At 33.2% G+C, this 27277-nt stretch overlaps 3 protein-coding genes across 4 annotated transcripts; 2 read left to right on the top strand and 1 right to left on the bottom strand.

The window, feature by feature from the left end:
- Positions 1-2894: 2894 nt before the first annotated feature.
- LOC18050830 (vesicle-associated protein 4-2) lies at positions 2895-7747 on the top strand. Its single transcript, XM_006447325.2, has 7 exons — positions 2895-3549; positions 4602-4672; positions 5437-5518; positions 5600-5718; positions 6657-6734; positions 6868-6987; positions 7078-7747. Exons 1-7 carry the CDS (start codon positions 3249-3251, stop codon positions 7135-7137), a joined length of 831 nt encoding a protein of 276 aa, XP_006447388.1. The 5' UTR covers positions 2895-3248; the 3' UTR covers positions 7138-7747.
- Positions 7748-12537: 4790 nt separating this feature from the next.
- LOC18050831 lies at positions 12538-13264 on the top strand. The gene has a single exon (XM_006447322.2). The coding sequence runs from the start codon at positions 12807-12809 to the stop codon at positions 13047-13049; it is 243 nt and encodes an 80-aa protein (XP_006447385.1). The 5' UTR covers positions 12538-12806; the 3' UTR covers positions 13050-13264.
- A 92-nt stretch (positions 13265-13356) lies between these two features.
- On the bottom strand, positions 13357-26554 carry LOC18050829 (vacuolar protein sorting-associated protein 18 homolog). Of its 2 annotated transcripts, XM_024190354.1 has the most exons (24): positions 26363-26554; positions 26064-26288; positions 25318-25530; positions 25080-25219; positions 24473-24568; positions 23373-23440; positions 23020-23121; positions 22637-22781; positions 22177-22320; positions 21931-22050; positions 21644-21700; positions 21248-21307; positions 20663-20770; positions 19987-20129; positions 19477-19555; positions 18957-19019; positions 18607-18737; positions 17963-18068; positions 17214-17402; positions 16128-16355; positions 15689-15844; positions 15137-15298; positions 14447-14563; positions 13357-13962 (listed from the first exon to the last, which is right to left on the bottom strand). In XM_024190354.1, the coding sequence occupies exons 2-24, from the start codon at positions 26224-26226 to the stop codon at positions 13789-13791; spliced, it is 2964 nt and encodes a 987-aa protein (XP_024046122.1). In that variant the 5' UTR covers positions 26227-26288; positions 26363-26554; the 3' UTR covers positions 13357-13788. The 2 variants fall into 2 exon arrangements, with proteins under 2 accessions (XP_024046122.1, XP_006447386.1); XM_006447323.2 differs by having other exon boundaries at positions 26064-26554.
- Positions 26555-27277: the final 723 nt, after the last annotated feature.

The raw sequence follows: 27277 nt of genomic DNA, 5'->3' as shown, positions 1-27277 counted from the left end.
GTGCAGTCAGTTATAGTCTCTTTATTGTGAAATGCAAATGGAGCGGACCACCCTTAAATATTTGTAAAGATAGACAACCTAGGGTGTGTTTAGAGTATGAGATTATAGTGTATTAAGATATTGTTAACATTAACTTAATATCAAGGCCATGTTTTGAAAGAAATTGTATTGGGTTAAAGGGGGTGTGCTAATGCAGCAATTGCCACCTTAATGTTTTGCTTTTGCTTCTCTTTTTATTTTCTGGCTTTTGCTTTTTTTTAATAATAATAAATAAATATGACTTTTTGATTTAATTTATTATTATATAAGATTAATATTATTTTTATTTTTATTTTTACATCATAATTATTAATATAAATTAGTAATTTTATAACTTATTATTCATATTTTAATTTTTATTATATTAAAAATATAACTAAATAATGTATTATTTAATTATATAATAATTAATATATAAAATTGATTATTATTTAAAAATTTAATATAACTAACAATAAATATTTATATATGAATAAATTTAAATAATATTAATTTAAAATTAATACCAATAAAAATAATAACATAAAATATCATTACATTATGATATTATTTGATTAAATTATTTACTTCGATCTTTATTTAACATGTTATATATTTAGAAAATATTCAAAAATAAATGTTATGCTGCTGAAAATATAAGACTATAAGCTTTGATCTTTATAAAAAAATTGTGTTATTTTTTAACATTTTTACTAAAAAATAATGTTAAACTTCTAAAATTTAAGACTTCTATATCTAGTATTTTTCTAGGTACTAATAAATATTATTTTCTAAATATATAATTTAAGTTAATCATAAAAAATTAATACAATACAATGTAGCACCAAATGTTGTACAACATTATTATAATACAGTGCTAATGCAATACAATATAATGCAATACACCCGCATTAAAATAATACAATACATTTGCATTAAAATAATGCAATACAGTGTGTCAAACACATCTCTAGACATGTGTTTCATAGAATTTAATATATGAAAAATTATAATCCTAGTATGTAATTGTCTGCTGAAATAGTAGTTGTACTTTAATATTTAATTGTGTGCTGAAATAGTGGTTGTAAATATTTAGGCTCCGTTTGGTACGGTTTTTCAAGTAGAACTTATTTAAGTAGAGATTTTGTTAGTAGAGCTTTTGTAACTAGAGCTTCTATTAAAAAAAAAATTAGTTGTTTGGTTGTCAATAATAGTTTTTATTAAAAATTTATTAAATTACTTTAATAGGTAATTTTTTTAACGTTATATTATGAAAACAATAAATAAGATTATTCAATAAATAGAGGATATTTTAGATATTTTGATATTTATAAAAAGTTTTTCAATCTCTACTTTTAAAAACTCAAAATTTGGGCTTTTGCTAATAGAGGTAAAATAACTTATTTAATCTTCAAAAGCTCTATTAAAATCATGATAAAAATTTATGAGATTAAATAAGTATTTATAGTCATTAAATAAGTCATACCAAATAGACACTTAATATAATATTAGTTATCTGTATATATTATCAGTATAAAAAATACTCATAGTATTTTTAAAAATAAATTTTAGTAAAAATTTAATTAATTCTCTCTATCTATACATATATTATTTTGAAAAATAGGACATTACCAAATTTACCCTAATTATAAAGCTAAATAGTGGTAACATTCAAATTTTGAAGTATGATAATTAATGCGAGTGGGTCCAATTCCAAAGTTGATTGACTTGTGTCAAAGATATGAGAAATGGGAAAGTGACTTTACGCGGAGGCTGTAGGATTGTACCCAACCAATTGCAATTTTTACTTATTGGCCAATGTGTGTAATGTGTGTATTGCTTGGGCCTAAGGGTTAAAAATAAACATTATTTTGTGTGTGTGTGTTTTTTTTTCTTTTTTTTTGGCGAAAAAATTATTGTGTGAGGATTGCAAAAGAAGAGATGCTTTCTACAAGAGGGCCACATGGGAGAATCGGTGGCCATTCTTCTTTTCCCTTTACCTTGTTTTCTTATTTGAATGTCACCCATTAAGTGCATCTTCTCATTCGCACATCATGCCACATTATGTGTTCCCATCCCATGGCTTGCCCTCTTAAGAATTAAGATAATGCTAATCAAAATCTTTTATATATTCCTTTTCAGAAAATTTAATTGCACGAACCATCAACTAAACTTTAAGCAAGGGTGTGATTACTTTTTTTTTTAAACTAAAATATTATAAAATTTGTAGTTTGAGTCAATTTCAATTCTTTTGAACTACAGTATATGAGATTTATGCTTTTATTAAAATTCACACAAAAATTAAAAGAGGTTTTTAATGACTAGTTCAAAGAGTGCTTTTAATAAATTTCGAAAGAGGAGTTTAATATATTTTCAAGTTTCTTTTCCTTTTCATAAAATAAGAACGCACTTTATTTATTTGCATACAAAATTACATTTTGTGATACGAATACTATGTAATGTAACTTTAAAAAAAATGATATTTCAGTCATTTTAGAAGCGATTAGTCAGTAACAAATATGATATAAAATGGTCAAACTATATCGTTATTTGAAAAAAAATAATTAAAAAGTAGGTATCCATATATGATTACCCAAAATTTGACCTTTTCTTTATTCAACAAAATTTTAACCGATTATATAATTTAGAAAGTCAATCTCTAGAGTAAAATATTTGAAGAGAAAGTAGACAAGAAAGTCAAAATAGAAGAAGAAACCTAACTAACAGGGGTCACACAGAAAAGAAGTGAAGTGTAAAAAGCCCGGGAATCCTATGCAAAATCAAATGCAGCAAACAAAAAAAAAAAAAAATGGTGAAAGCAAATGCAGAAAAATCCCAAACTTTTTTGAGTTTCAGATATCCCAACGGAGATAAAAAAAAAAAGTGTCCATCCACCGCCAGTTTCATCAATCAAAAAAAGGCAAATAGTGAGAGCAAAAAGGCTATCATAGGACTCATCCACTATCCATACATAGTAATAAGTACAATTAGCATAACATAACCATATTATTGTTTGATTTTGATAACATGAAACAGCTTTCACCAACCGAACACAACACAAATCTTTAAAAACACTGCATATATTTATTATATTTTATATTTAAATTTATTTATTTATTTATAACCGAAAAAAGAAAATAAAAAGAAAGAAAGAAAGAGAGAAAGCAAACCAACCCATTGCCACCCATATCCAGTTGTTATTAAATAAAGAGAGTAGCAGAAGAAGAAAAATGGCTGTTGATGAGAAGAAATCAGGGGCTGAAGGCAAGGTTTGGGGTCTTTGTAAAATGCCATTTTGGCAATCAAGCAACGGTTCTTCTTCTTCCTCCTCTTCGATGCAAAATAATAATAATTATAATAGTAGTAATAATAACAACAGTAGCAGTCATGTTTACCAGCAGAATCAGAGCCAACAAGTGATGGGGAGATCAAGTGTTGTTAATTCTTCTAATGTTTCTTCTATGGCTAAGTCTTTGCTTCCCACTAGAAGGAGACTCAGGCTTGATCCTTCTACTAAGCTCTTTTTTCCTTGTAAGTCTGTTTTTTTCCCCCTTTATGGTTTATTTCTTTTAAAAAAAAAAAAAATTTCTTTTGGTGATTTGATAGATATGAAATGTGCTTTCTTGTTTTACTTTGCTGATTTTTTTGATCTGGGTATTCTTGATACATTCATCAGAAATGAGATTTTGTGTTGTGGAAATTCTTGATCTGGGTCTGCAGTTTATTATCGTTTGTACTTTTTTTTCCCCTTTTTTCCCCTGATGCTTCACTAATTCGCTCATCTTCTGAATTGCTGTGCTTCTAATTGTTCTTTGCTGATTTGATAGCTTGATCAATGGTTTCAACCGCTAACTGCTACTTTTAGAATGGAAGATCTGTTCCTTTGAGCTGAAAGTGGTTTTATTTTCTTTCTTGCTAAGTTGACGTTCCTTAATTCACTTGCTCTCTCGAGTTAAGAGAGTCTTTTACCGTTGGCTCCTTAGATTTCATGATCTGCTTATTTCTCCCGTTAGAATGTTACACATTGCTTTTGACTGGTTTAATCGATTTGTGCTTCAATATTTGATTATGTTGATATGGATTGATTTCATCCATTCTCTATATTGAAGAAACTTTATTCTTTAAAGTGGTTTCCGTTGCATGATTTGTTGTTTTCTCTTGATTAATTATCTTATTTCAGTTGCTGGAAATTAGATTCTTTATTATTTGCTTTATTGATGTTTTAAGTGATAAACTCTTTCCTCTTGTGAGTATTTAAGTTCAGCAGCTCAGAATGTTTAATAACTCTAGTCGAATAATCGGGGGAAAGTTTTCATTGATGTTCATATCTTAGTCTCTTCAGTATTTGTAAATTAATCAGGCTTCTGTGGATTGTAGCTTGCCAGTCATTTAAATTGAGGTTTATTCCTTTTTCTTTCTTCATTCAGTGTTTTTTTCTATTTTCTTGTCATGATTTCACTTTCAAATTCTGGTTAATAATTAGAAGAACAATGTTGTTCAAGTTTCTTTATCTTTTGATATTTGCAAGCCAGATATGTCTTTTTCAAGCCCACTGATTTGTTTAATTTCTGTTGCATGAGAAGACGAACCCGGTAAGCAGGTTAGGAGTGCTATTTCAATTAAAAACACAAGCAAGTCCCATGTGGCTTTTAAGGTATGAAAAATCTGTTCCTCTATAGATTTCTTTGTTTTCTGCTATTGGTGTGGACGTTTGATTTGTCTCATACATGGCCTTGTAATGCTTACTTCTTATTGTTAAAGAATGTATGTTACCTATGGGTTAAATTCTGCACTCAGGCATGGCTAGTTTATCAAATTCAATTTTCACAGTACTCACGATCAAATTTGGATTACATTGATGTGAAAACTATGGATTTTATGTTCAACCTAAATCTGAAAGTTATTTCTAGAAGGTAGAAACTGTCACTGGCCAGCTTCTCTAATAACTTCAATCAATTATTTTGGAAAAATTTTAAAAATAAAGAATTCATATAAAAACAAATATCATTACATTTTTGAAAATTTATCAGTTTAGAAACTTAAATTGATTAAAATTTGATCTTTGGGGTGGTACAAGAGGTTTGAGCTTCAAATCTTGTTAAGACCGGTGTTTGAGAATACATGTACTTAAACAGAAGTTATCAGAAACAATTGATTCATATTGGGAAAATCTTGATGCAACCCTTAAAAAAGTGGCTGCAAACTCAAGCTTAATTTCTACTTTTGTCCACTCTTTATTATAAATTAATAGTAATTCTGCTGTTTATTATTGCTTTCAAGTAGACAATCCATGTTCATTACATTTCTCTTCTTCCTTGTTCAGTTGTACTAGTCTACGAGTCTATCTGCTATATGTCTTTGCCATCAATTCTAGTTACTGAATATAACTCCTCTGATTGACTATGTATTGTTGTACAGTTTCAAACTACTGCTCCAAAAAGTTGTTACATGCGTCCTCCGGGGGGTATACTTGCTCCTGGGGAAAGTCTTATAGCTACAGGTAATTCATCCTTCTTATCATGGGTTCTGTTTATTATTTTGCATTGGATAGTTGTTTAACCATTGGTTATTTGACTGATAGTATTCAAGTTTGTGGAGCCCCCTGAGAACAATGAGCGACCAACGGATCAGAAAAGCAAGGTCAAATTTAAGATCATGAGCTTGAAAGTGAAAGGAGAGATGGATTATGTTCCAGAATTGGTATGCATTGCAAGCCCACTTTCTTGACCCATCTTATTGAATTTTTGTTTCCATATCTATTTGATTTGGTGAACTTGTGGAAGCTACATTCTAAAGAATATTTTTCACCTTGTCACAATCATAATTTTGTCTTTGGAATCTCTAGGCCAGTGGCAGAATGTTATTCCATTAGTGGAAGGTTGACTTTATATCGGTGAAGTTTGTTAATACAAAATTTCCTGGGTTTTGATTTTATTTTTTCTTCTACAGCATAAGTAACTTGATCAAATGATATGGAGCATGTTTCCTTTCTATTTTTGAAATCAAATGGGAGTGTGCTTGTAAGATGGGTCTGTTTCATTTTGTGAAAAATTTAGAGGAAAAAGACTTTTGGGTGTGAATTGATTTGGGGCTTGCAGACTGGGAGTTGTAAAATTACTATTGCACACCATTAAATTATAAATTATAAATGTAGTGAATGAAGCAGGAACTCACTTGGCTGGACCATGGGGAGTTATGTTCACAAGTTCGATAAAAGCACTATAGTTTGATGATTATTCAGGTTGTACATGTGCCAATTAAGTCCTGCTAAATTGAAAAGTAAATATTTTCTTCAGAATTGTGGTTGTCTCCTCCTCTTGAATCCTTCTTCAAATATTATTGCTGATCCTTGTTATCATTATCCTTATTGGTCTTACTACCACTTTTGAATCATTATTTGCATCAAGCAATTTCCAAATCCTTGATTTTGTGTCTGAATCTTTAAGGCTACCTTTAAAATGTATTCTTGGTGTTTGGAAGACCACCAGTCAAATGGGTGTACATGTTCCTGGCCCATAGGTGTTTGGCCATGTAAATCTTGATTACATGAATTCTGCTTGGATTTTTTTCCCTTTATTGCGAAATTCTTTCTGTGGACTATGAAGCTGACAAGATGTGTTATAACAATGTTTACACAGTTTGATGAGCAAAAGGATCAAGTGGCTGTTGAGCAAATTTTACGAGTTGTTTTCCTTGACCCAGAACACCCTAGCCCTGTGAGTATAATCAAATATTTCTTATACGTTGCATTCTTCCTTCAATGAGTATTTATTTACTGGCTCCATCCTTGCCTTACATTTAAGATGTATCATTATCACTCAATAATTTGTGCGGTTTGTTTATGCCAAGGCACTTGATAAACTTAAACGACAGTTGGCTGAGGCAGATGCTGCACTTGAGGCACGCAAAAAGCCTCCAGAAGACACTGGACCCCGTATTGTAGGGGAAGGACTTGTTATAGATGAATGGGTGAGACATTGAACTTGATGGAGTATATCTGATACTAGCTAATCCTTTTACTTTTAATAATATTTTCTTCTGCTCAAATTTTCTTACCAGAAAGAACGTAGGGAAAGATACCTGGCCCGGCAACAGGTTGAAGGGGTTGATTCTGTGTAAACTGTTGTTTCCACTTGCTTTTGAGCACTTTTCTACCGCTGAAATTCTCATCATGCAAAGCTATATTCTTTGGCTCCGTCATTGGCTCCGTCATTGGGAGCATGTCCAAGTGATCAAGAAGGATCAAAAGGGAGTCTCAAGAAAGGTATTAAATGAAAGTATGTTTGTTGTTAGTAGATGTGAGATAATTTATTTGTATTTACATGAAACTGTATTTCACATAATGCACTTGTTTCAGGGCTGGTGCCTTGCAACTTGTAGATAGTGGGATTTTGATTAGAATGGAGAATTTGTTTATTTTGTATGATCCAAATCACATGCACTTTATGTTGCCGCATCTCTATTTTATTTTATATAGTATCCTTATGATTTTAGTCTTGGAGAATGGGAGAATTATTGCATAGCGCATTAAGTTCGGCTTCCTGGGTATCATTCTTATGTTAAACTTGAAACTTTGCCCCTTATATATTCCAACTTTTAGATAGTTTAAAGCATTGGAAACAAATGCTTTAGTCGGTGGCTTTCAAGGTTATTTAGGTTAGGTTCAAACAATTACTGAAATTTTACTTGATGGCACGCCCTGAATTGTACTTTCCGATTTTGAAAAATAGCGACATTCCTAAATTTTACAACTTTTTAAGTGCCAGTGAGTAATGAGTTAATCTCATTTACAATCTTCCTTTCAAGAAAAAAAAAAAGAAATCTCATTTACAATCTTGAACTATTTTGTGCCCACGCTCTATAATAGTATATTAGTATAAGATATGAGTCTTGTGATGTAACTGATGTTTTAAGTTTTTAGAAAATATAAGTTGTAGAACCTGTAACCGTGATATTTTATTTATAATTATTAAACCAAAACAATAAGAAGAAGAAGAAGAAGTTGCCCCATCATTAACTTCTCCATGGTGTATATTATATATGTGGATCAGCCCAAGTCCAATCTTCTCCTAGCATGCCATACCTTTGGATTAATAAATTAATTGAGAAAGAGTTAATTAAAGGCTAGAATTTGTTGTTATGTATTGATTAAGTCCCTATTATTGGTTTGGTTGTCATTGCTTGCATTTTGATGCCTTAATAGCTGGAAAGAAAGATCTGTAGGGTGCTTAATAGTCGGAGATTTATTTGGCCAGGAGAAAATAAATTTTGTTTTATTTGTCAAATTAAATATGCTTTCTTGAGATCTCAATTCTGGATATGGTTCTGATTCTACTTGGTCCACAAAACTTATTTTAACATCCTTACTTACTGTATGTGTCTATCGTGAGTGATTATCTATCCGATGGTGATTAAATAAATAATATTGAGGTATGGCATGTTTGGATCTAGGAAAATAATATTTGATTTTGTCGTCTTTGGAATGGTGTTTCCTTTTACTAATGTGAGGTCTTCTTGTTTTTTCATTATATTATATTACTTCTCTCATAAATCAATTATTTTTAAATCACGTTTTTACTTTTGAAAACTTTAATTGTATTTTGTTAAGGGGAAGGGAAAAAAAAAAGAAGAAAAAATCAATCCACTCCTACTTATCCTTCATCTTTTGGCCAAATATAAAGATAATTTGAGGCTTTTAAAAGTAAGAGAGATGATTTAAAAATAACTAATTTGTGAGAAAAGTAATTCAAAACTCAAAACTTACCCTAACAGAAACATTATTAGGAGCAAGATCTGTACGATAACGACATTTGTTTAAAAAGCATTTATATTACAAAAGAAGATATTTTCTCCAATTTGAGGGTTGTGATTCTCTCTTTATCCTGAAATTTTTTGGTTCATCTCATCAAGATAAACATATGTAAAGTGACTAGTTCACAAAACTTTGATAAAAGTAACAGAAGTTGTGTTAATCTATCGACTAGTACATAATAATACAAAGCCCCTGCTTATAACTGATTTTATCGTATTTATCCACTTTTTAAGTTGTATTTCTATTAGATGCCAAACATGTCCTTAAATTTTGTAACAAAAGAATAGAGGATAACTTTGAAAATCAAGCAGATCAATGAAAGAGAGATCTGATTATATAAGAAATTGCAAATGGGGTGGGGTAATATCCAAATAAAAAGATACTAAGCAATCACTTTCAATACATGCAGTAGGGAGTAGTATTATTAAAGAGCTTTAATCCAAGTGTACCTGCTTTTATTTAGCAACTTATTATAATGGGGTTGGCCCATTCAATGAGACAATGAGTAGGTTTTCACTATCATTTCTTTCTTTATTATTATTTCGCATCAAAGATGTAAATTTTAGATAGAATTTTTTCCTAATTTGATTTTTTTATGAGCAAATTTTATTAATATAATTAGTGGTTAATAAATTAAAAAAAAATTAAATCTTAATCATACTCTAACACTAAAATACAAGTGATGGAAGAGATCCTAATTTGAAGTGTTTTTCTATTATTAGTACTTTTTAGGTTAAGAGGACTTTTAAGTTGAACTTGAGGTTCATTATCCTTGATGCAGCCTAGAGAAGTTTAGCATTTTTGAAACTTTGATCATCTTTGATGGACCACATAGGCGAGCGTCGTTGCAAAAAATTCAGTCAATCGTACAGGGACTGATGTTTTGTTTTCACTATAAATCCAATATTATTATTATTGATGACAAAAATTGACTCTCATCATCTTATGGCTTTATTTAAATAGTGCTAGGATCGTCTGTTGCTGGTCCATCAACTGAAAGATTCCTTTGCATTATTGGGTTTGTCAATTTTTGGCCCATGTCTACATTTTAAACTTTTTAATATGATATTACATAAACAAATTTGATATTAAAAAGACATAAAATTAGGTTTGATATTAAAAAGACATAAAGTTGAAATGAACTTGTTTCGTTGTAATTTGTACATTTGTAATACAACAGTGCCCTATAGGCTTAGTGGTAACACACACAGACAAAAAATACCTCAAATAATTCATCTCATTTAACGAAGTGGTACTCATCATGTGACATATAAAATAATACTTTAAAATTTTGAGAAAGTCACTTCACATATACTTGGAAAAAAAAGTGTATTAAACGTATTTTTTTCCTGGTATTAAAAAACATTAGTAAATAAAAAAATTGTTCTTAAAATTAAACCGAACGAAACAAGGTAATGTAGGTTAGTCAATCATATTTGTATCACAAATACTCTGTTTTATTAGGATATTCGGCATACATTTTTTTTTTTTGATTTTGCACCTATTTACCTAAAATTTACCAAGTGTATCATTTTCCACTTTTTCATTAACACCATTAAAGGATTTAACGCAATATTAATAAAATTACTATTTTGCTCTTGAACGTAAAAGGCTATTTAATCCTAGCTAAATGACAAAAAGAAAAAATTAGATTTCATTTTGTGGATGTTGCGACCAATAACGACTACAAAATTAGATATATTAGTTCATCAAACTTGTAATTTAAAGATATATAATCACCAAAATAACCATCCTAACTAATTTGTAGCTCATTTACAACATAAATCAAGAACCACTGCTCATCTAATCTATCTTGAATGACATATTTTCGACAATAATAATAAATCTTTAATAATAATAAATCACCAATAGAAACGGTCATGGTTATCTAAAATACATTTAAAGTAACTATAAACCTAATTATGAAAAACATTTAACATTTTGGTTTCTTTCACAAATAAAAAATAACAATATAAAATTAGTTATGGGAAACTTAGAATTTATAATTTGTTTGCATCAATCTAAAATAACAATAAATAAATAGTCTTTTTACATTTAGGGATAAAATAGTCATTTGTCAATATTTCGTTGAATCCTTTAAGGATGTTAATGGAAAAGTAGAAAAGTGATATACTTTATAAATTTTAAATAGAAAGCTGTAAAAAGAAAAAAAAAATTATGTATTTTTAATAAAGTGCAAATAATCACTGAATATTTGTCCTTTTATTTAAGTTGAAAAAATTATAAAAATAATTTAATATGCATAACCTCGCACTCTAGAAGCTCAATATTTCAGGAGCACCAAAGATCTCCCTGGGTGCGAGACTATGCATATCAAATTATCTTTCTATTTTTTTCCATCTTAAATAAAAGGGTAAAGACAAACATAATGTTCTTATTTATTTTTATTTTTTTTTCTAATCTGTCTTTTTCCATTTAGTCTTTATCCGCATTTATCCTTTTTCTATTCAATCTTTCTTTTATTTAGTTTTAATCCATTCACTATTCAATAGATATTGATTGCGGTTTACGGACCTGTCTATGGTACAGATTCTGTAACAAACATCTCCCGTCATCCCACCATCCGATTTTCTATTGTTTAGTTTCTCACTCCACATCCAACGGCTGATGCTGCAGTCTGTAGCTTAAAGATACTGTAAGCTAGTCAAGTCCGCGGTTTACATATGACAGAGACTAAATAGAAAAAAGAACGAATGGTTTTAGGAGCACTTAAAAATTTTCTCTCGGCACCCGTAAAAAGATTTTTGGGTGGAGCTCTCAGCTCATTATGATTTATGGATGGAGATCACATCACAATTGGAGTAAAAATTTGTGACCCACCAGGACAAAAAGCAAAAGAGCAATTATCAAGAGAGGAGAGGTGGGACATTGGGTGATCAACTTGATGATACATTTGTATAACAATTATAACAACCCCCATCAAATCCTATTAAAAGTTGTGTCTCATCTTCCCTCCATTATTTAGTGAGTGAGACAGTGAGTGGTTTTAGGCTTTAGCGAATTGTTTCCTAAAATCAGAACTTTTATTTTTACGTATTTCCCTTCCACGGGTGGTCTTCCACTTCATGTATCTATTCAAATCTCCAAGCCATGGTTTAGCTTAGTCCATGCCTCTTGTTGTTCTATACTTGCAAGATATTTTTTATGATGCCCAACTTTGAATTTGATGCATTAAATTTTAATAAGTGAAGAGAAATAATAATAATAATAATAATAGAGAATACAGTAGACTTGTAGAGCACGTGATGGGCATATGGTGTCTCCAGAAGAGCGAGCGGCGGTGGCAAAGTCATCGTTTCACACGTGTAGGTGATTGCACTTTGCCTGTCACGAAAACGACAACACTTTTTAACAAAAAGAAAGTGTTTGCGCGGGGTCCACGACGAGATGAGTCATCGAATATCACTTCGGATAAGGCAGCCACCTGCCCCCCCCCGTACCTGTCTGTCACACACTGCATTCTCGCGCGTACGACAAACTACAGCGATTTCTCGCCTTCTCGTGCCTTGTCCATGTCTTTCTATACATCTCGTTTCGTTTGGCGTACGAGCTTTTTGTTTATTAGTTAGTTATTCCCAATCTAATCTCGCGATATAAGTTGCTCAGAGTTGAGAAACTCGTGTCGTGATAAGATGTACATCCAAAAGCAAAAAGAGAAGAAAACAAAAGAACCTCGGGCATTTCGCTCTCCACTCAGAAACCGAAACCACTCTTGGGTTTGGGATTCCCACTAATCATTTTCACAATACCGCTTTTTCTTTCATCCCCAATTCCCCATCAATAAATAATTCTTCTATAAATAACCAACAGCAAGCTCAACTCGGCAGTTCTTTCACCATTCACAACGCGAAAGACACAAAATTAACAACGCTAACAAAACAAATACAAATCTTGTTGAGCGAGCTTAAACGAATTGATTCCCCTTTCATTTCTTTCAAACAATATACTTACGGAGATGACTTACCTGAACAGGGTGTGGATGGCGGCAACCGTGGCGGTGGTGCAAGGCCGTACGGACCAGGGCTGCAAAGTGAAGACCGGCCTTAATTCCGCTCACCACGGCAATAAAAGATTTTCCTCCAAGGATTCCTCCGATCTTCGCCCGCTCTCCAGTTTCGTCGGATCCGATATTTCCGGCGCTGAAACGGACGAGTCTCTCCGCCGAGTCATGTACTTGAACTGCTGGGGTCAGGTCTGATCAAGTCTGATCCAAGTCAAGAGACTGTGTTTGATATACTGAATCGGATCAGACGGACGATTTTATCGTCTAATTGTAGAAAAAAAATTTTGTACAGAAGGAGATGATATAACATGCTGTAATATAACTAACTCTGCAAGTCGGATCGTTTAATGTAACTATTTACCTCCATCTTCATCTGTTCTTGTTAGTGAATCAATCAATAATCTCACACTCAACTCTTCTAAGAATGCTCCAAGTCAAACACATTCAAGTTAATCACAGCAACTGGCAGTGGCAGAAGAGATCACAAGGTGGGATTAACAAACTCTCTAATCACAATGGCGCTTTCCATCCAAATTCCAAAAATTAACAAAATAATATACATTTTTTTTAGGGAGGAATAAAATTTTAAAATTCAGTTAACTGTTGCTAGGTAAAGCCACGACCCTGGGAAAGAAGGGGCATTCCACATCTCTAGAACTCCATAATATTATTTTATGCCCACGCATGAATAGTACAACAGAGATCAATATATTACATGAATAGAGGGAGCCTGATGAGTGGGCTCAAGGAGGCCCTTTATCCAGAAAGGATAGCAAGGAAATAAATAAATAAATAACAGATAGAAGCGTTGTTCATGGACAGCAAAAAACGAGATGTTACACCAAGAAGAGAGCTTCCATATTTGGTCGTGAACCAGTTCCCCAGCAAACACAATGTAAACGTGCAACTTGACGGTATCCACATACAGAACTTGTTACACAGGTAAAGAAAGGCTCCTATGGTTTCCAAGGTTTTGTGGTTTTATCTCCCACGAAGCAAACTGATGCGCTTCCTCAGGGGCGATAAATGGCAAAGAGATCTCGCGGATCATCAGGTCTCCACAAAATGGACACTCGCTCGCTATTGCATCGTCTAATTGTGATCGAAGCTGCCCATAAATTCAAACAATAAAAATGTAATTGTATCAGTCAATTTCGGTCCACATTTGAAAAACCTTTACTTCGTGAAACAACTAGAAGCATTATAAAATCGCTAGTGTGCACAAAAGCCATAAATTTGATTAAATTCCATGTTACCATGAATAATTTTTGAGGAATGATGGTAATAAATTAAAAATGCACATTAACGAAGATCTTAATAATGAGATAAATCAGCTGCATTCTGGAACTCATCAAAAAGCAATGGAACAGAAAGTTCAACATACTGTCATGGGCAATAGGCGAACAATCTTATTTCAGACTTCCACATTCAGCAGAGTGAAACTCAGCTTCACTCTCGTGCCCATCAAAATGCAATGCAACAGAAAATTCAATATAACGTCATAGCCAATCAGACGAACACTCTTATTTCAGACTTTTCACATTCAGTAATGTATGTTAGCCCAGGTGCAACCCAGAAATGAGAAAACAAACCTTATCTGTTGGGGTCATGCTAGTTATGGAATCCTCAGTTGTGACGCCATTTGCATCCTTCCTTGCTTCGCTACCCAATAGAGTTAGTTGCTTCTGCAGATCCAGTATATATTCTGCCTGCAACATTTTTTCAGAAAACTGTATTTAAAAGGAAAAGAAAAACCTGAAATGACTATTCATCCTATAAATCCCTGAAGGATAGCCCAATTGGTCTTGCCACAGAAACATGAGATCTTGGGCAGGATGGGCTGAGGTGAACGGTAACTATATGCTAAGATAATCATCCTATAACTTGACTATAACTTCTGAGCTGTCCAGTGATGCTTAGACCATAAGAGATAGAGGAATAAGTGTAATACAAATCTTAATGTCGACAGAAACTGTCACGGCTGTTCATATCTTTTACTGATCAGGTGTATTGACTAAATTTCTTCTGCGAATATTCTTATGGAATATATGTTGACTTAACAAATTTGCCAAATACACCATATAAATTTCTTATAAAGATATTCAGTGGCAAATTTGTAAGTCGCAACATATATAGATCTCATGCTACTGCATGCATCCATATTTGCTGAAAACCAAAACTTTTACATCTTTTGTGTGGCTAATGTGAAGCCCACCAGAAGCCACAGTATTCCAGCCCGACTGCAGCCGCTTATAAGACAAAACAATATCAACAACACTTACTTGAGTTTCATTGGTGCACTGGGTCACATGGGCAATCAAGCATTGTGCATGAAAAGCATGTCCACATGGAAATACATAGAAAGGTGCCATTGGTCCAACTGATGCATAACCCCGAGCCATGCGATAATCCCTACCCGCAACCAAGATTTTACGTCTGCAGACCTGATGATTTACAGATTAAGATGTCATAATAAAGGCATGAAGCTGAATAATAGGATTAAATAACATGGACTGCACCACAGCGAATCGAATGAATATCCAAAACAAAACCAATAAGAGCTTAACTCATAATCTTGTAAAAACTTAAATGAAACAAGATGATGGTTAGACGAACAGGGAAGAAAGCGGAAAGACGGAACCATGGTGGGAACACAAATCAAGAGATCTTGGCAAACTGTAAGGCACAACTTCAAAGGTGAAGCAAATTGAGCATTATATTGGTTTAGTTCCATTCTAAAATGTTCCCTGATAAAAGTATGCTTTTAAGCAGAATATGAAGTGCACCCTTCATCAACGGTATCAAATAGAAGTAAATATTAGGAAGAGCAATACCCCACAGTCCTCGTCGCGGTCGATGACAGCATATCTTTGAGCAAGAGCACTGATATCATTTCTGATGTTGTCAGCACCATGTGTTGCATCATTCATCTCCTGTTTAAGCTGTTCAATTTGCTTGTTATAATCATCCAGCGATGAGCAAATCGCTTCCTGGAGACAGATTAGAAAGTTAACATTCACAAGTTTGATGAAAGAACAAACTTAAGAATGAGCGTACGTATAAATTACCACAACAGAGTTAGTGTGGTCTTCCATACAAACTAGCAAAAATTTTCTGAATGCCAAAAAAACAATAATATGCTTTATACATACAATAGATATTTTATATGCCAAGATTGGAAAAAAATATACCAATTCAATACAGTTGTAAGCTAAGGAAAGAGTGGATAAGTTTACTGAACACTATAACAAAACCCAGAATGATAGGACTAACTTTGAAGTCGTCAATCAATGCAAAGTCAGGAAAGAATGGTAAGATATCCTCAATCTTAAGAAGTCCATCAGTTTCCTTCAGAAAAGCAATTGCCTTCCGAATATTCTCTCTTTTAGTTCCCTTTTCCTGTTCAATTACATGCTTTGCAACCATGAGCCAAAGCTTTTTCCTCAAGTCTTCATCATCTTCAACCTTATCAGCTTCGGCCATAGCTAGCTCGGGGTCAACCTAGTACCCAAAAGCAGAAGTGTAATTAGAATGTCTTTGAGAAGTGCAATTAGAATGTCTTTGATAATGTACTTCAGCAATGTTAACGGATAGAGAGAGAATGAGCTATACAGGCAAAGAGAAAAGGATAAAAGTCTACATTGTTATTGTATTGCAGTACTGAAGAACTAGTACAAGATACATAATGTTAAAAAAAAAAAATGGAAAGACAACTCAATGACTATACCAACCAAATAAGCACTAACTAACGTCACTCCTCACACTCTAGCTTTAGCTTTAACAAGCAAGAGTATAATGAAAAGAGATCCACATAAGACAAGATCCAAAGTTTTGAGGTTTACATTTGATATGGTATGATTGAAGTCACTCAGACCCAATCCCTGTGAATTTGAAATCAAAGAACTTTTAGTGTACAATATTGACCCTTCTTGAAAAAAAAAAAAGAGTACAACATTGACCGTAGATATTTCATGCCTCCATAAAAACTACCCAAACAAACCGCAAGAAACTTTCCGTGAGAGTCCTGTGTGAAGCTTTTCTCAGTCCATCCCCTAATCTCCCATCCCCAGCAGTGAGAAATTGATTGAATCCCTGATATAGTGATATATGTATAATACAACCAGCAGAGGTGCTGCATTTCTAGAATTAGATTTATCCATCTTAATTTGTAAGTAATTGATTTGAACAACTCTAGTGCCAGTGTGGTTTTGAGACAAAATTCCAGCAATGATTACATTAGATTATGCAAAATGATACATAATATGAAAGGACTATTATAAAAAAGCTATGAACAAACAGAAGTACTTGGATAGACATAATATGAAAAGAAACCATGAAAGCATTAGGATAACATATCACCTGTAAAGCAAGCGCAACTGCTTCTTCATGCATAGACATCATGCCGTATATATGAACACAGGCACGCATTCGCTTTTCCTTGAGGCAAAGACGCAAGGCGTACTTGGGATCATAGAAGAATTCAGGGCCATTTTCTCGTCCTTTCCCAAATTTGCATTGTAGGAAGCGCAAAAGGGCACTATCATCTTCCTAATTTAATACGAGAAGGAAAATTTAAAAAGTTAAATGTCTTAACAAACAAACAGAGAATAAGACTTAGAATTGTGTCTAATATGACTTCCACACTATCACATTGGCTGCACTATGCATAAATCATAAATACATTAACACACACACATGACATAATTTCAAATATACTTGGAAATTACTGAAATATCTTTGAGAGTTCCTCATTAAAGAATCCAAATGGTTTCATCAAAGATATGTTCAAGTAGTTATATATACCACAGAACAGAAGCAATGGAACAGGCCATAAAATGTCATCATTATATCTTGGGCACACAAAACAACAATGTTAGACATTAAGGCAAGAATGTTCAGAATAAATAACAAATGTATGGTATTCTATGGCAAGACAAGGATTTCAAGATGTAAACAGACGATAATAGTAATAATGAGATTCACCTAACATTGGTCGACAATAAAATCAGTTATATTATGGGATGGAGTATGCAAAACACAAATACAAATATAATTTGGTAGTGTTGCTTCAAAACATAATTTTAAAATACTACAGTGAGTATCTCAACCTGCTTGGCATACAGAGAAAGCAGCAAGTTGTGAACTCCAGGATCCTCATTGTGCAAGCGATGAACACAGAATTCTAGATATTTGATGACTTCATGGGTTTCATTCCTGCATTTTAATGATTTGCATAAATAAATAACTTCAGAGTGTCAAATAGAAAAATACATCCATTATATCAAAATTATAATGTTGCTAGATAGATATGCCTCCCTAATTAAATGGGAACAATAACAATTAAAACAAAAAGCAGTGTCAAGACCTAATTGCAAGAAAGGAAAAGGGAATATATTAATTCAACATCTGTGCAATGTCAGTAACAAAACAAAACTAAATTTACAATTTTTTCCTAATAACTTTAACATTTATACAATGACCAACACTGAATGTATCTATCAACAAGATGTGCACAGCTGCAATCTCTAACAAAATGAATTCAGTGAAAAGCCAAAGGGGTAAGGAAATCCAGTAGTGGCACCCGCATGGTATCATACAAAGTTTTTAACTCAGCTGTCACAGCTTTGGACCTAGACATATTTACTGAGGAGATACAACCAGGGAGGGGAAAAAAAGGGCACATGAACTCAAATCATTGATGTGAAAGAAACATATAACAGATAAAATATGCAAATAGAGAGCTGCAGATTACTTCGCATGAGGTTCACTTGAATAACGCATCATTGCAGGAATCAGTTTCCTTGGATTTAGGTTGTTTGTGGTCATCCATGACTCCACCGTTTCATATGCATCAAGCATGATAAGATCTGGTGCAAATTTGTACTGCAAAGTAGGAAGACCATCAGTAATTGTCTTTTCAAGAATAATGGTCTCTGACAAACATGAAAGGTCAGCTAGCTGATATGGTAAAAGATGAAGATAAATAACTGGTGATTTGAGTACAATGAAGAAACAAAACAGGAAGAACCGGCAACCAGTGCACTGAAGTGATGGGTAAAGTCCTAAAGGTTCGATGTTCCAAATCCGGAATTTGATCTGTACCTGAAGATCTATTGGGACAGCAGGTTTTCGAAGCATTTGCAATGCTTTTTTGGCTTCTCCTTGCTGAATGAAACAAAATACATAAGCAAATAAATGGATAGATAACTTCAAGTCAAATTCAAGAATAATCTTGTTGCAAAACTTTAAATAAAACAGTAATGGATCATCTGAATCTGCAATGTTAACCATATAAATTAATTCCATACCAAATTAGCTCCTCTCTCTTGTTAACAATATCCACTATCAACCAAAGGGAAAGATTACACAACAGGGAAAGCTTACCCAAGGACAAACCTCAAAGGGGAAAAAAAAAAAAAATTGGATTTTTGGCACCAGCTAAAAGGAAAAAAAAAACAATTTCCAGATAACTTTATGGGGCAAAAGTAAATAAAATAAGTCCAAATACTGAAAATAGTTAGAAAAGGAAAAACTCAACTGGTAAATATCCATGAGGAGAAGAATGGGTAATGAATAGAACAGTATCCCACAAGTAAATATTTCAAAATGGAAATAAAAGTACCTGGATATAATGATGAACTACGATCTCGTGCTGCTCCTTCAAACTAGCAAAAAATACCAGTTCTTCAACTCTACCATAGCTGCAGAATATTGTACCATAAAAAAAAAGGAAAAAATTACAATAATAATAATTGAAAGAGTGTTTAGGCTACTTTTGATTTTGCAAAAGCAAATTACGGTGAAATCATAAGTACAAGAAATAGGTATAAATATTTGATTTTAGGCATCACAGTGCATCAATTCTTACAATGCTTGCAAAACCGAACAAGAAAAACTGAAATATACTTCAAATTGCCAGATGCTTAAGAAGCATAACAATTTCCAAAATCCATGTATTTGATTAAGCAACTAAAATGGCCTACTTGTTACACGAGAACTCAAGGAAGGAAGAGGCAGTTACTAAGAATTGGAAATGTTTGGCAGGTAATTTGACATAATTTCTATAACATGCATAATGGTCTAAAGGAGAAAAACTGATTGTGAACACTGTCAATACTTGCAAATTAATTACCTTTCTAAAAGTTTCATTGTAGTTGCCTCATCCAATACATCCTTGCAATCACTCAGGAAAGCACGGAACTCTCTCATAATTGATTGGTACTCTGAACTTCGATTCTCCAAAGCAGTGTCATCTTCCAAGAGTAATCGATTTATCTAAAAAGTTGAAACATAAACTCTAACATTATCATTTATTTTATAGTGGTAAATATCTATTGCTGCTTTATAACTTCTTTTACAAAAAGAGAAAAATGATTTTCACACAATAATACAAGTGAAACAAATTGAAGATCTTAACACATGCTTGGTTCTCCTATTTATTATTCTAAAACATTTTTATGTTTCATAGACTAGAATACTTGGTTGGCAAATACCTCTTGAAAACAGTTGTCAGGAAAATTGTTCCAAAAGCACCAATGATCTCTAGAACAATTTCAAGTTCTTTTGGCATTTTCTTTTGCTTTCACTAAAAAGTTTTCTTTGTTTTGCCACCATAGCAGGTAAGAGGAATAACAAAAGCATCAGAAAGTTCTTCAACAACAAACCTGGAATCTCAAGATGCATTGTAAAATCCAAAGCAATTTACCATTTAATTTGTGCTAAATTATTCAAATTTACTAGCCATCCAGCACAATGTAGGTGGCAAAAAGGTAGTCATCCAAGAGTTAGGCATAAAAAGAAGCAAAAACCTTGTCCAAGTACAATTCAGTTGCCCATGTGGAAATCATTGTTATTTGGCATTTGTCATCCTTTGCAAGATTATCAAGCTTGCGCAGTAGGAAGGTTCTCAAAGCATCCTGCAAGGAGAAAACAAAGGATAAGTTTTTAATGCAGTGCTCGAATTCAAAACAAAGTACACCAGAAATTCAAAGGAACTTTCAGTTAGATCTACTCTTTGCTGAGCCTAGACCAATGTTTATAAGTTCTCATATGATAATCTTTGTCAATAACTATAAAAACAAAAATGATTCCTGCACGTATTTCCCAATAATGATAATTAGTGAGCAATTACAAAAAAGTACAAATAAGGTCAAAGATATTAATATACTAGGAGTTCAATAACAGCCCAAGAGTTCACAAGTTTGGACAGCATAATAAGTCCAGATACAACCCAAACTTTCTAGCAAGATATGTGCTTAAATAAAAATAAAACTAACAAAGCCATCACAGATGTGAGGATATTTTTGATATAACATGAAAAGGCATGAAATCAATTTAATCAACTCTATACCACATCTTCATAAAGCTAAAAACAGGTATTGTTCTGTATTTACCTGCTCGCTTACACTAATAAACTTCAAAGTGATCTCCTCAAATGATAAAATATAGTTAATCTGCAAAACACCTTCCATCAGCTTCAGGGATATACACTAGATAGAAAAATAAAAACAACATTGTTTGCATTTGGTATCTGTCCTGAATAGGCCAAAAAAATAAGATGCATGTGTGCATGCTCATATATCCACTGATACCAAAAGATTTTGCCTTAAAGGTATCATCGGTTGATAAGTAGTATACTATTGTTAATATTTATGTATTTCAACAGGATATATTTTTCAATGTCAGTTTCACCAATAAGAAAACCAACAAGGATACAGAAAAATAGCTATTAAAATGTCACAGTAAACTAAATCCGTATACATTATATAAGAAAGAAACAGAGAAATCACTTTTGCATAGAAAGAAGCTGCTCTATGAAAATCCTTGGTGGCAAAGGCAGCTTCAGCCTGCATCATAAATAGCTCCAGTTATACACTGACAGTAAAAAGAATAAAAAAATTAAAAAATTAAAAATCAAAAATCAAAAATCAAAAATCCAAAAAAAAAAAAAAAGAAGATTTCATAAACAAACATATAAGGCCACAAGGGGCATATAATATAATTTCGCTATAAGAAACAGAAGTCAATGTCTCGACAGCCATTAGTTTCAACATCCATAAAGTCAATTAGACGTGACCTGAACTAAATATACTTGGTCTCTCTGGAGTGGATCACGACAATTCGCTAAAGCTGCAGCGTACTCTTTCATATCCAGATATACCTTCCACATATCTCGGCCTTCATCATTGACAGACACCTAGAATATGTGCATAAACACAGTCACAAAACAATAAAATAGAAAGTAGAAGGTAAATAAATAAATTCTCTGACTAGGGTAACGAGTACCACTAACAGTGAAAATAAGCTCTCATAAGACACAAACCTGGAAAATAGAATTCTGGTCATATGCATAGAAGACCCCAGCAGTTGCATCACTGCACAATCCAATGATACCCCTTGAAATGGAGTCTGATGTTTGATCAAACTGAAGTTCCTCAATAATTTGCTCACTGATTCTATTTACAACCTACGGAAAGTTGAAAAGCACAGCATATAAGTGTAAATATATTGAAAAAAGGGGCGGGGGTGGGGGCATTATGTAGGGAATCTTAAGTAAAAACCAATAATCTGTGAATTTGATTTCATAAATCCTAGAAAATGAATGGGCAGGCATTTAAAAAAGGCCCTAGGAAATTGAAGTGCCTTATAACTCAAAACCAACTAGTCTTCGGCCCCCGGGGGGGGGAGAACCTATGAATGCCAAATGTGTAGCTGTATTTGACAATTTGACCAAAAAGATCATCATACGTAAAAATGTAGTATAAGCATTCAGCACAACATACCTTAACCTTATTTCCCATTAGCAGGAGGAAATGATATTCAGACACTGCCATGGAACCGGGTTTAACTGCTTCAGCACCTTCAGACAATTTTGAATAGCTCAAAAGAGCCTTGTTTTCCACAAAATTTTCATCACCATTTGGAGAACTACCCAAAATATTCACAAAAGAAAAAGTAAGCAATGATTTCACAACATAACTGTACAAAAAACATGAACAACCAGTAAACTTCTAGAATATGTCGCAAAATTATATTGAGATGAGAGCCCACAAGTGCAGCATCACTGCATGTAGCAATTAAAACTGTATTTTCTGAGAAAAGACAATAACAATTTAGAAGATTGTTCCATTTACCTGGAGGAAAAAAAATTAAGGATATTCCTTACCTACGTTGTGCTCCAAAGTTTAGGCCACCATGATATATACCTGCTCCCGAAAGCCAGGCAAAATGCACTGCTCTTCTTTGCTTGATAAAGAAATGCAATTCACTGATAAAGAAGACCACCATAACTAGGAAAACATTACCACCATAACTAGGAAAACATTATATACTTAGAAAATTCAAGAAAAACGTAGCAGTTTTGAAACTATGTATGATTGATATAAAAAGAAAAAAATATATATTAGGATAGCAGTTTTGACTCTATAAATAGTTTCCCATGTCCAAATTTTCATTTCTTTCTCCAATTTCCCCTAGCTTAAATACTAGAATAATCTAAACATGAAAGAAAACACTTGCCTGTTTAGTATTTCACCAGGAAGTTCCATGAAATGCACAGCACGATCTAAATAGCTAGCAAAAACAGTCTAGAAAAGCAATGCAAACAGTAAGCATTGATGTCTTGCTGCATAAGTAGACAGAGGGCTGTATGCCAATAACTATCTCCTCAAGTCACCGATAAAGAATCTAGTAATCAATAAACAAACTCAAGAAACACAAAAATCCAATTAAAATGTAGAAAGTAATAACTTTCTGACCAATATGTTGAGATAAGACAGCAACAGTGTCTCAAATACAAACAAGATTTCAAGTATCTGAAAGAGCAAAGATGTACAGACACATAGAGCTACTTTGAAGACAAAAAAATTTAAATAATGAAGTTCCCGTGAGAAGCAGGGGAAAGGGCCAGGTTTAACTACCATTTGGCTAAGATCAAATTAATTGCTATCCTTACTAACTTAATAAAAAGGAAAATAGACCCTTATTTTGTAACCATCATGATCAACAGATTAAATGAAAAAACAAGTATCTAAACAATTTATGGCCTTAGACGATAAAAGGATGCCCAAAGTGCAAAATGGGAATATATGATTTTACAGAGATATACAAATAATAGTGCAATAAATCTTTTCTCCAGAAAAATATGACTTCTTGCTTGGTGTTTCTAAAACAAATCTGCCTGTTAGGGTCAATGCCCGACAGAGTATATGCAGCTTCCGCTTGCATGTCTAAGGAACCTCTAAACTCAATGGTTTAAAAACAAACCATTGACCTACTAAGGGCAAATCCAGGAGATTATCATCAAAGTACATGCGGCTTCAGCTTGCATCTCTAAAGATGCTCTAAACTCAATCGTTTAAAAGAGAAACCATTAACCAACCGGAAGCAAAGCCAGGAGATTATCATCAAAGTATTCACAAACCATGCATTAATAAAATTATCTTGCAAAGCAAATAAGCACTGTAACGGCCATTTAGAATTATCTTGGAGCCATTTGAATTATACTTTCTATACTTGATACTGCAAGTCTGGCACATGAAAATATTTTACCATTCATTCTGTAACACATTGACCAATTTCATCCGAGCAGAAAGAAAAGAGACCAGAGATAAACTTACATCAAGTGATCCAAATCCAGTGAAGGAATAAAGTCGTGTAGGAGTAACAGCCATCACGTAATACCTTGTACCATTGCTTAAGCTAGCTGTTTCCATCTGCAAAGAAAGAATAGGACTGAGGTGGTAAGTACATTAGCAGTGTAAATGGGTAACTTTAATCCAAGAATAAAGTAATAGTTTTCAGTTTCTAGAGGAAAAATTAATTGAAATTCTAGTTCTGAATATTATTCCAATTTTCTACTGCATGCATTCTTTGACATCATCAAACAACAACAATCAGGAGGGTCTTCATAGATTAACAAAAGGTTATACCGTTTCAACCGATCCATATTAGCTTCAAATAGACTAGCAGGAAACCACGGCTGATAGTCCATTCAATTGGATACATAGGACAAAGACAAACCCACATGCAATTAGGTAAAAAATACAAATATTTAGCAACTTTGATCTCACAAAAGAGACTTCCAGCTGCATCGATAGTATTCAAAATATGTAAAGTGTTTGAGATTTTCTCCATCCAAGGAAGACCAGGGAAGAATATACAAACAGCAGACCAGAGCCCACTTAGCAAAGAAAGAAGGAGCGGGGGGGGGGGGGGGGGAGGTACCTGCAAACCCATAAAAGCTTCAGGAAGTTCATTTAATTCAAATAAAAGTTTTATATATTTCTCCCTCTTGTCCTTCTCATCCACAGCCATCTCATGAAGTTGGCCGGTATCCGTACCGAGAATGATTTCCTTTGTGGAAGCTGAATTAAACCAAATACAGTAGCAGAAATCAATAAATATGTACCAACCTTACTACAATATAGCACAAAAGAAATTTCCACAGTGATTAGTAAATTACCTTCTGTTATCTGTTGTCTATTCCAGGCAACAGCATTTACAACAAGACCTTTCAGTTTGCTTAATACACGGGGCTTGCTCCACTTTGCATGAGTGTAGAAAGTTTCAGCTCCACCACTACCGACTATGGTGGCAATACAATGACTACCTCCAGGATCTACAAAAACTTTGTGTATGGATTGCTCTCCAGGTCGACCCGCAGAAAGATCAATATCTACATTTAAAATAGACAAAAAGGAATCAGGCATTGCTTCATCGTATATGAAAGTGCAATCAGACCAAGTTCAACTGATACCAGGAGTAGGCTAATTGAACTCCATATCCAGTCACAAGCATGCCCAAAAAAAAAAAAAAAAAAAAAATTCAAGCTCAAGCTCAAGCGGACACAAGCTAGTAATTTGATTCAATTTGGAATGCTAGAATTTACCCTATTACTAAAATTTTAGTGATCATCTTGAGAACCTTTTGTAAAATCAATCTCAGGAATAGTGTCCTAAAGCTCCTGAATTGAGCTCGATCAGCTAGGTTCATCTTTACGCAGAGGAGTATACATTTCAAACATTCTACTGAAAAACAGTAATATCAAATCAAGACATCCTTCATTTAAAGATGTAACCACCTAAAATTTAATGTAAATGCAACAAAATTCTATCTTTGGTTGAAATCTTTGCAAATTAAACTGAACACAACCTTTCTTAGGGAAATTAAAATTAAAGTAAAATAGAAAATAGGTTTAAAAAAGATTACCATAAGAATCTCCGGCACCGAAATCGTGTCTGATGAGCCATCCTTTACTAGTGCCCAATACAATCACATCGTTTCCAGCTGACATGCACGTGATTACACCGCGCCCCTTCGCCGCGTATCTTTCAAGAACGTCAACTTGGAATACTTGCCGCATTAGATCCATTGTTATTTTGAACCCCGAATTTGAAATTACTCCATTTAAAATGCCATCACGCACGCATAGAGCTGGAAAAGAATAAGAAGTTTACGAGGCCGGAGCGATCAACCGAGAAAGCGGCAATCGTTTAATGGAAACTAACCTGAATATGGGAAATTCGTGAAAAATAACCTCTTTTGTAAGTGAAAATGACTAAAACGCCATTAGCAAATAACAGCTCTCTGAGAAACAAATTTAACAAAAACCCAAACTCCCCTTTCGTATTCGAAGTTGAAGCGAAAGTGGGCCATACAACAAACCAAGCTCTTGTTGAAGTGAAAATTCATCATTCTTCTTCATCAAATACAAAAACGCTAATTTGAGGGAAAAAAAATTCTGCAAATTCTTTCAATGAAATTAATAAAACAAATAGCATAAATAATTGATTCAACACAAAACATGAAACAGAAAGAGATTATTATTCTATTCGAGATTATGAATTATTATCTGCTGCCACAAAGCAAAATTATTGTCTAATCAGTCTCGAACAATTCTTGAATCGAATTTTTCTTTTATTTTTCTTATGAGATGAATAAAAGCAATTGATAAATATGATAAAGTCGAAAAAATATAATATTGTTTTCTTGCCAGGCAATGTCGTATGCTTTTTTTTTGGCGGGTTAAGGGTACATTTGAAGGAATATTTAACATTGCAACGGTAAATTTTTCATGGAAATTTCCAGGAATTTATCCAAAGTAGTAATTCTTTATATAAAAAAAATAATATTAAAAAATAAAAAATAAAAACCAGGGAAAACGTCGTCGTTTCGTTCATGAGAAAGCTTCGTTTTGTTTTGTTGTTTACTCAATTGATTTGCCCAAGAATGAAGCCCATTCCGAAATCCGAAAGTACAAAACAAACGACGCTCTACATGGACCCCATCAGTTACAGTTAATCAAGAAAGAAACAACCGACTCAGCAGACTCACTCAAGTGCTAGCAAATTATATTTCCTTATTAAACCTTTAAATCAAATCGGAGCGTCTATAGGAGCCGTTTAGCAACTAACGGCTGAGAT

Source organism: Citrus clementina, unplaced genomic scaffold (assembly GCF_000493195.1).
Source record: "Citrus clementina cultivar Clemenules unplaced genomic scaffold, Citrus_clementina_v1.0 scaffold_2, whole genome shotgun sequence".
Taxonomy (NCBI): Eukaryota; Viridiplantae; Streptophyta; class Magnoliopsida; order Sapindales; family Rutaceae; genus Citrus; species Citrus x clementina.
This window is presented reverse-complemented; position numbering and strand designations above follow the sequence as displayed.

Coding starts and splice junctions, on each gene's coding strand:
- LOC18050830 (XM_006447325.2), top strand. CDS start 3,249: ATGGCTGTTGATGAGAAGAAATCAGGGGCTGAAGGCAAGGTTTGGGGT. Junction 4,673..5,436: donor AGTCCCATGTGGCTTTTAAG/GTATGAAAAATC, acceptor ATTGTTGTACAG/TTTCAAACTACTGCTCCAAA. Junction 5,519..5,599: donor GGAAAGTCTTATAGCTACAG/GTAATTCATCCT, acceptor TTTGACTGATAG/TATTCAAGTTTGTGGAGCCC.
- LOC18050831 (XM_006447322.2), top strand. CDS start 12,807: ATGACTTACCTGAACAGGGTGTGGATGGCGGCAACCGTGGCGGTGGTG.
- LOC18050829 (XM_006447323.2), bottom strand. CDS start 26,226: ATGGATCTAATGCGGCAAGTATTCCAAGTTGACGTTCTTGAAAGATAC. Junction 25,531..26,063: donor CGGTGCCGGAGATTCTTATG/GTAATCTTTTTT, acceptor TTTTAAATGTAG/ATATTGATCTTTCTGCGGGT. Junction 21,701..21,930: donor ACCAAGTATATTTAGTTCAG/GTCACGTCTAAT, acceptor TTTATGATGCAG/GCTGAAGCTGCCTTTGCCAC.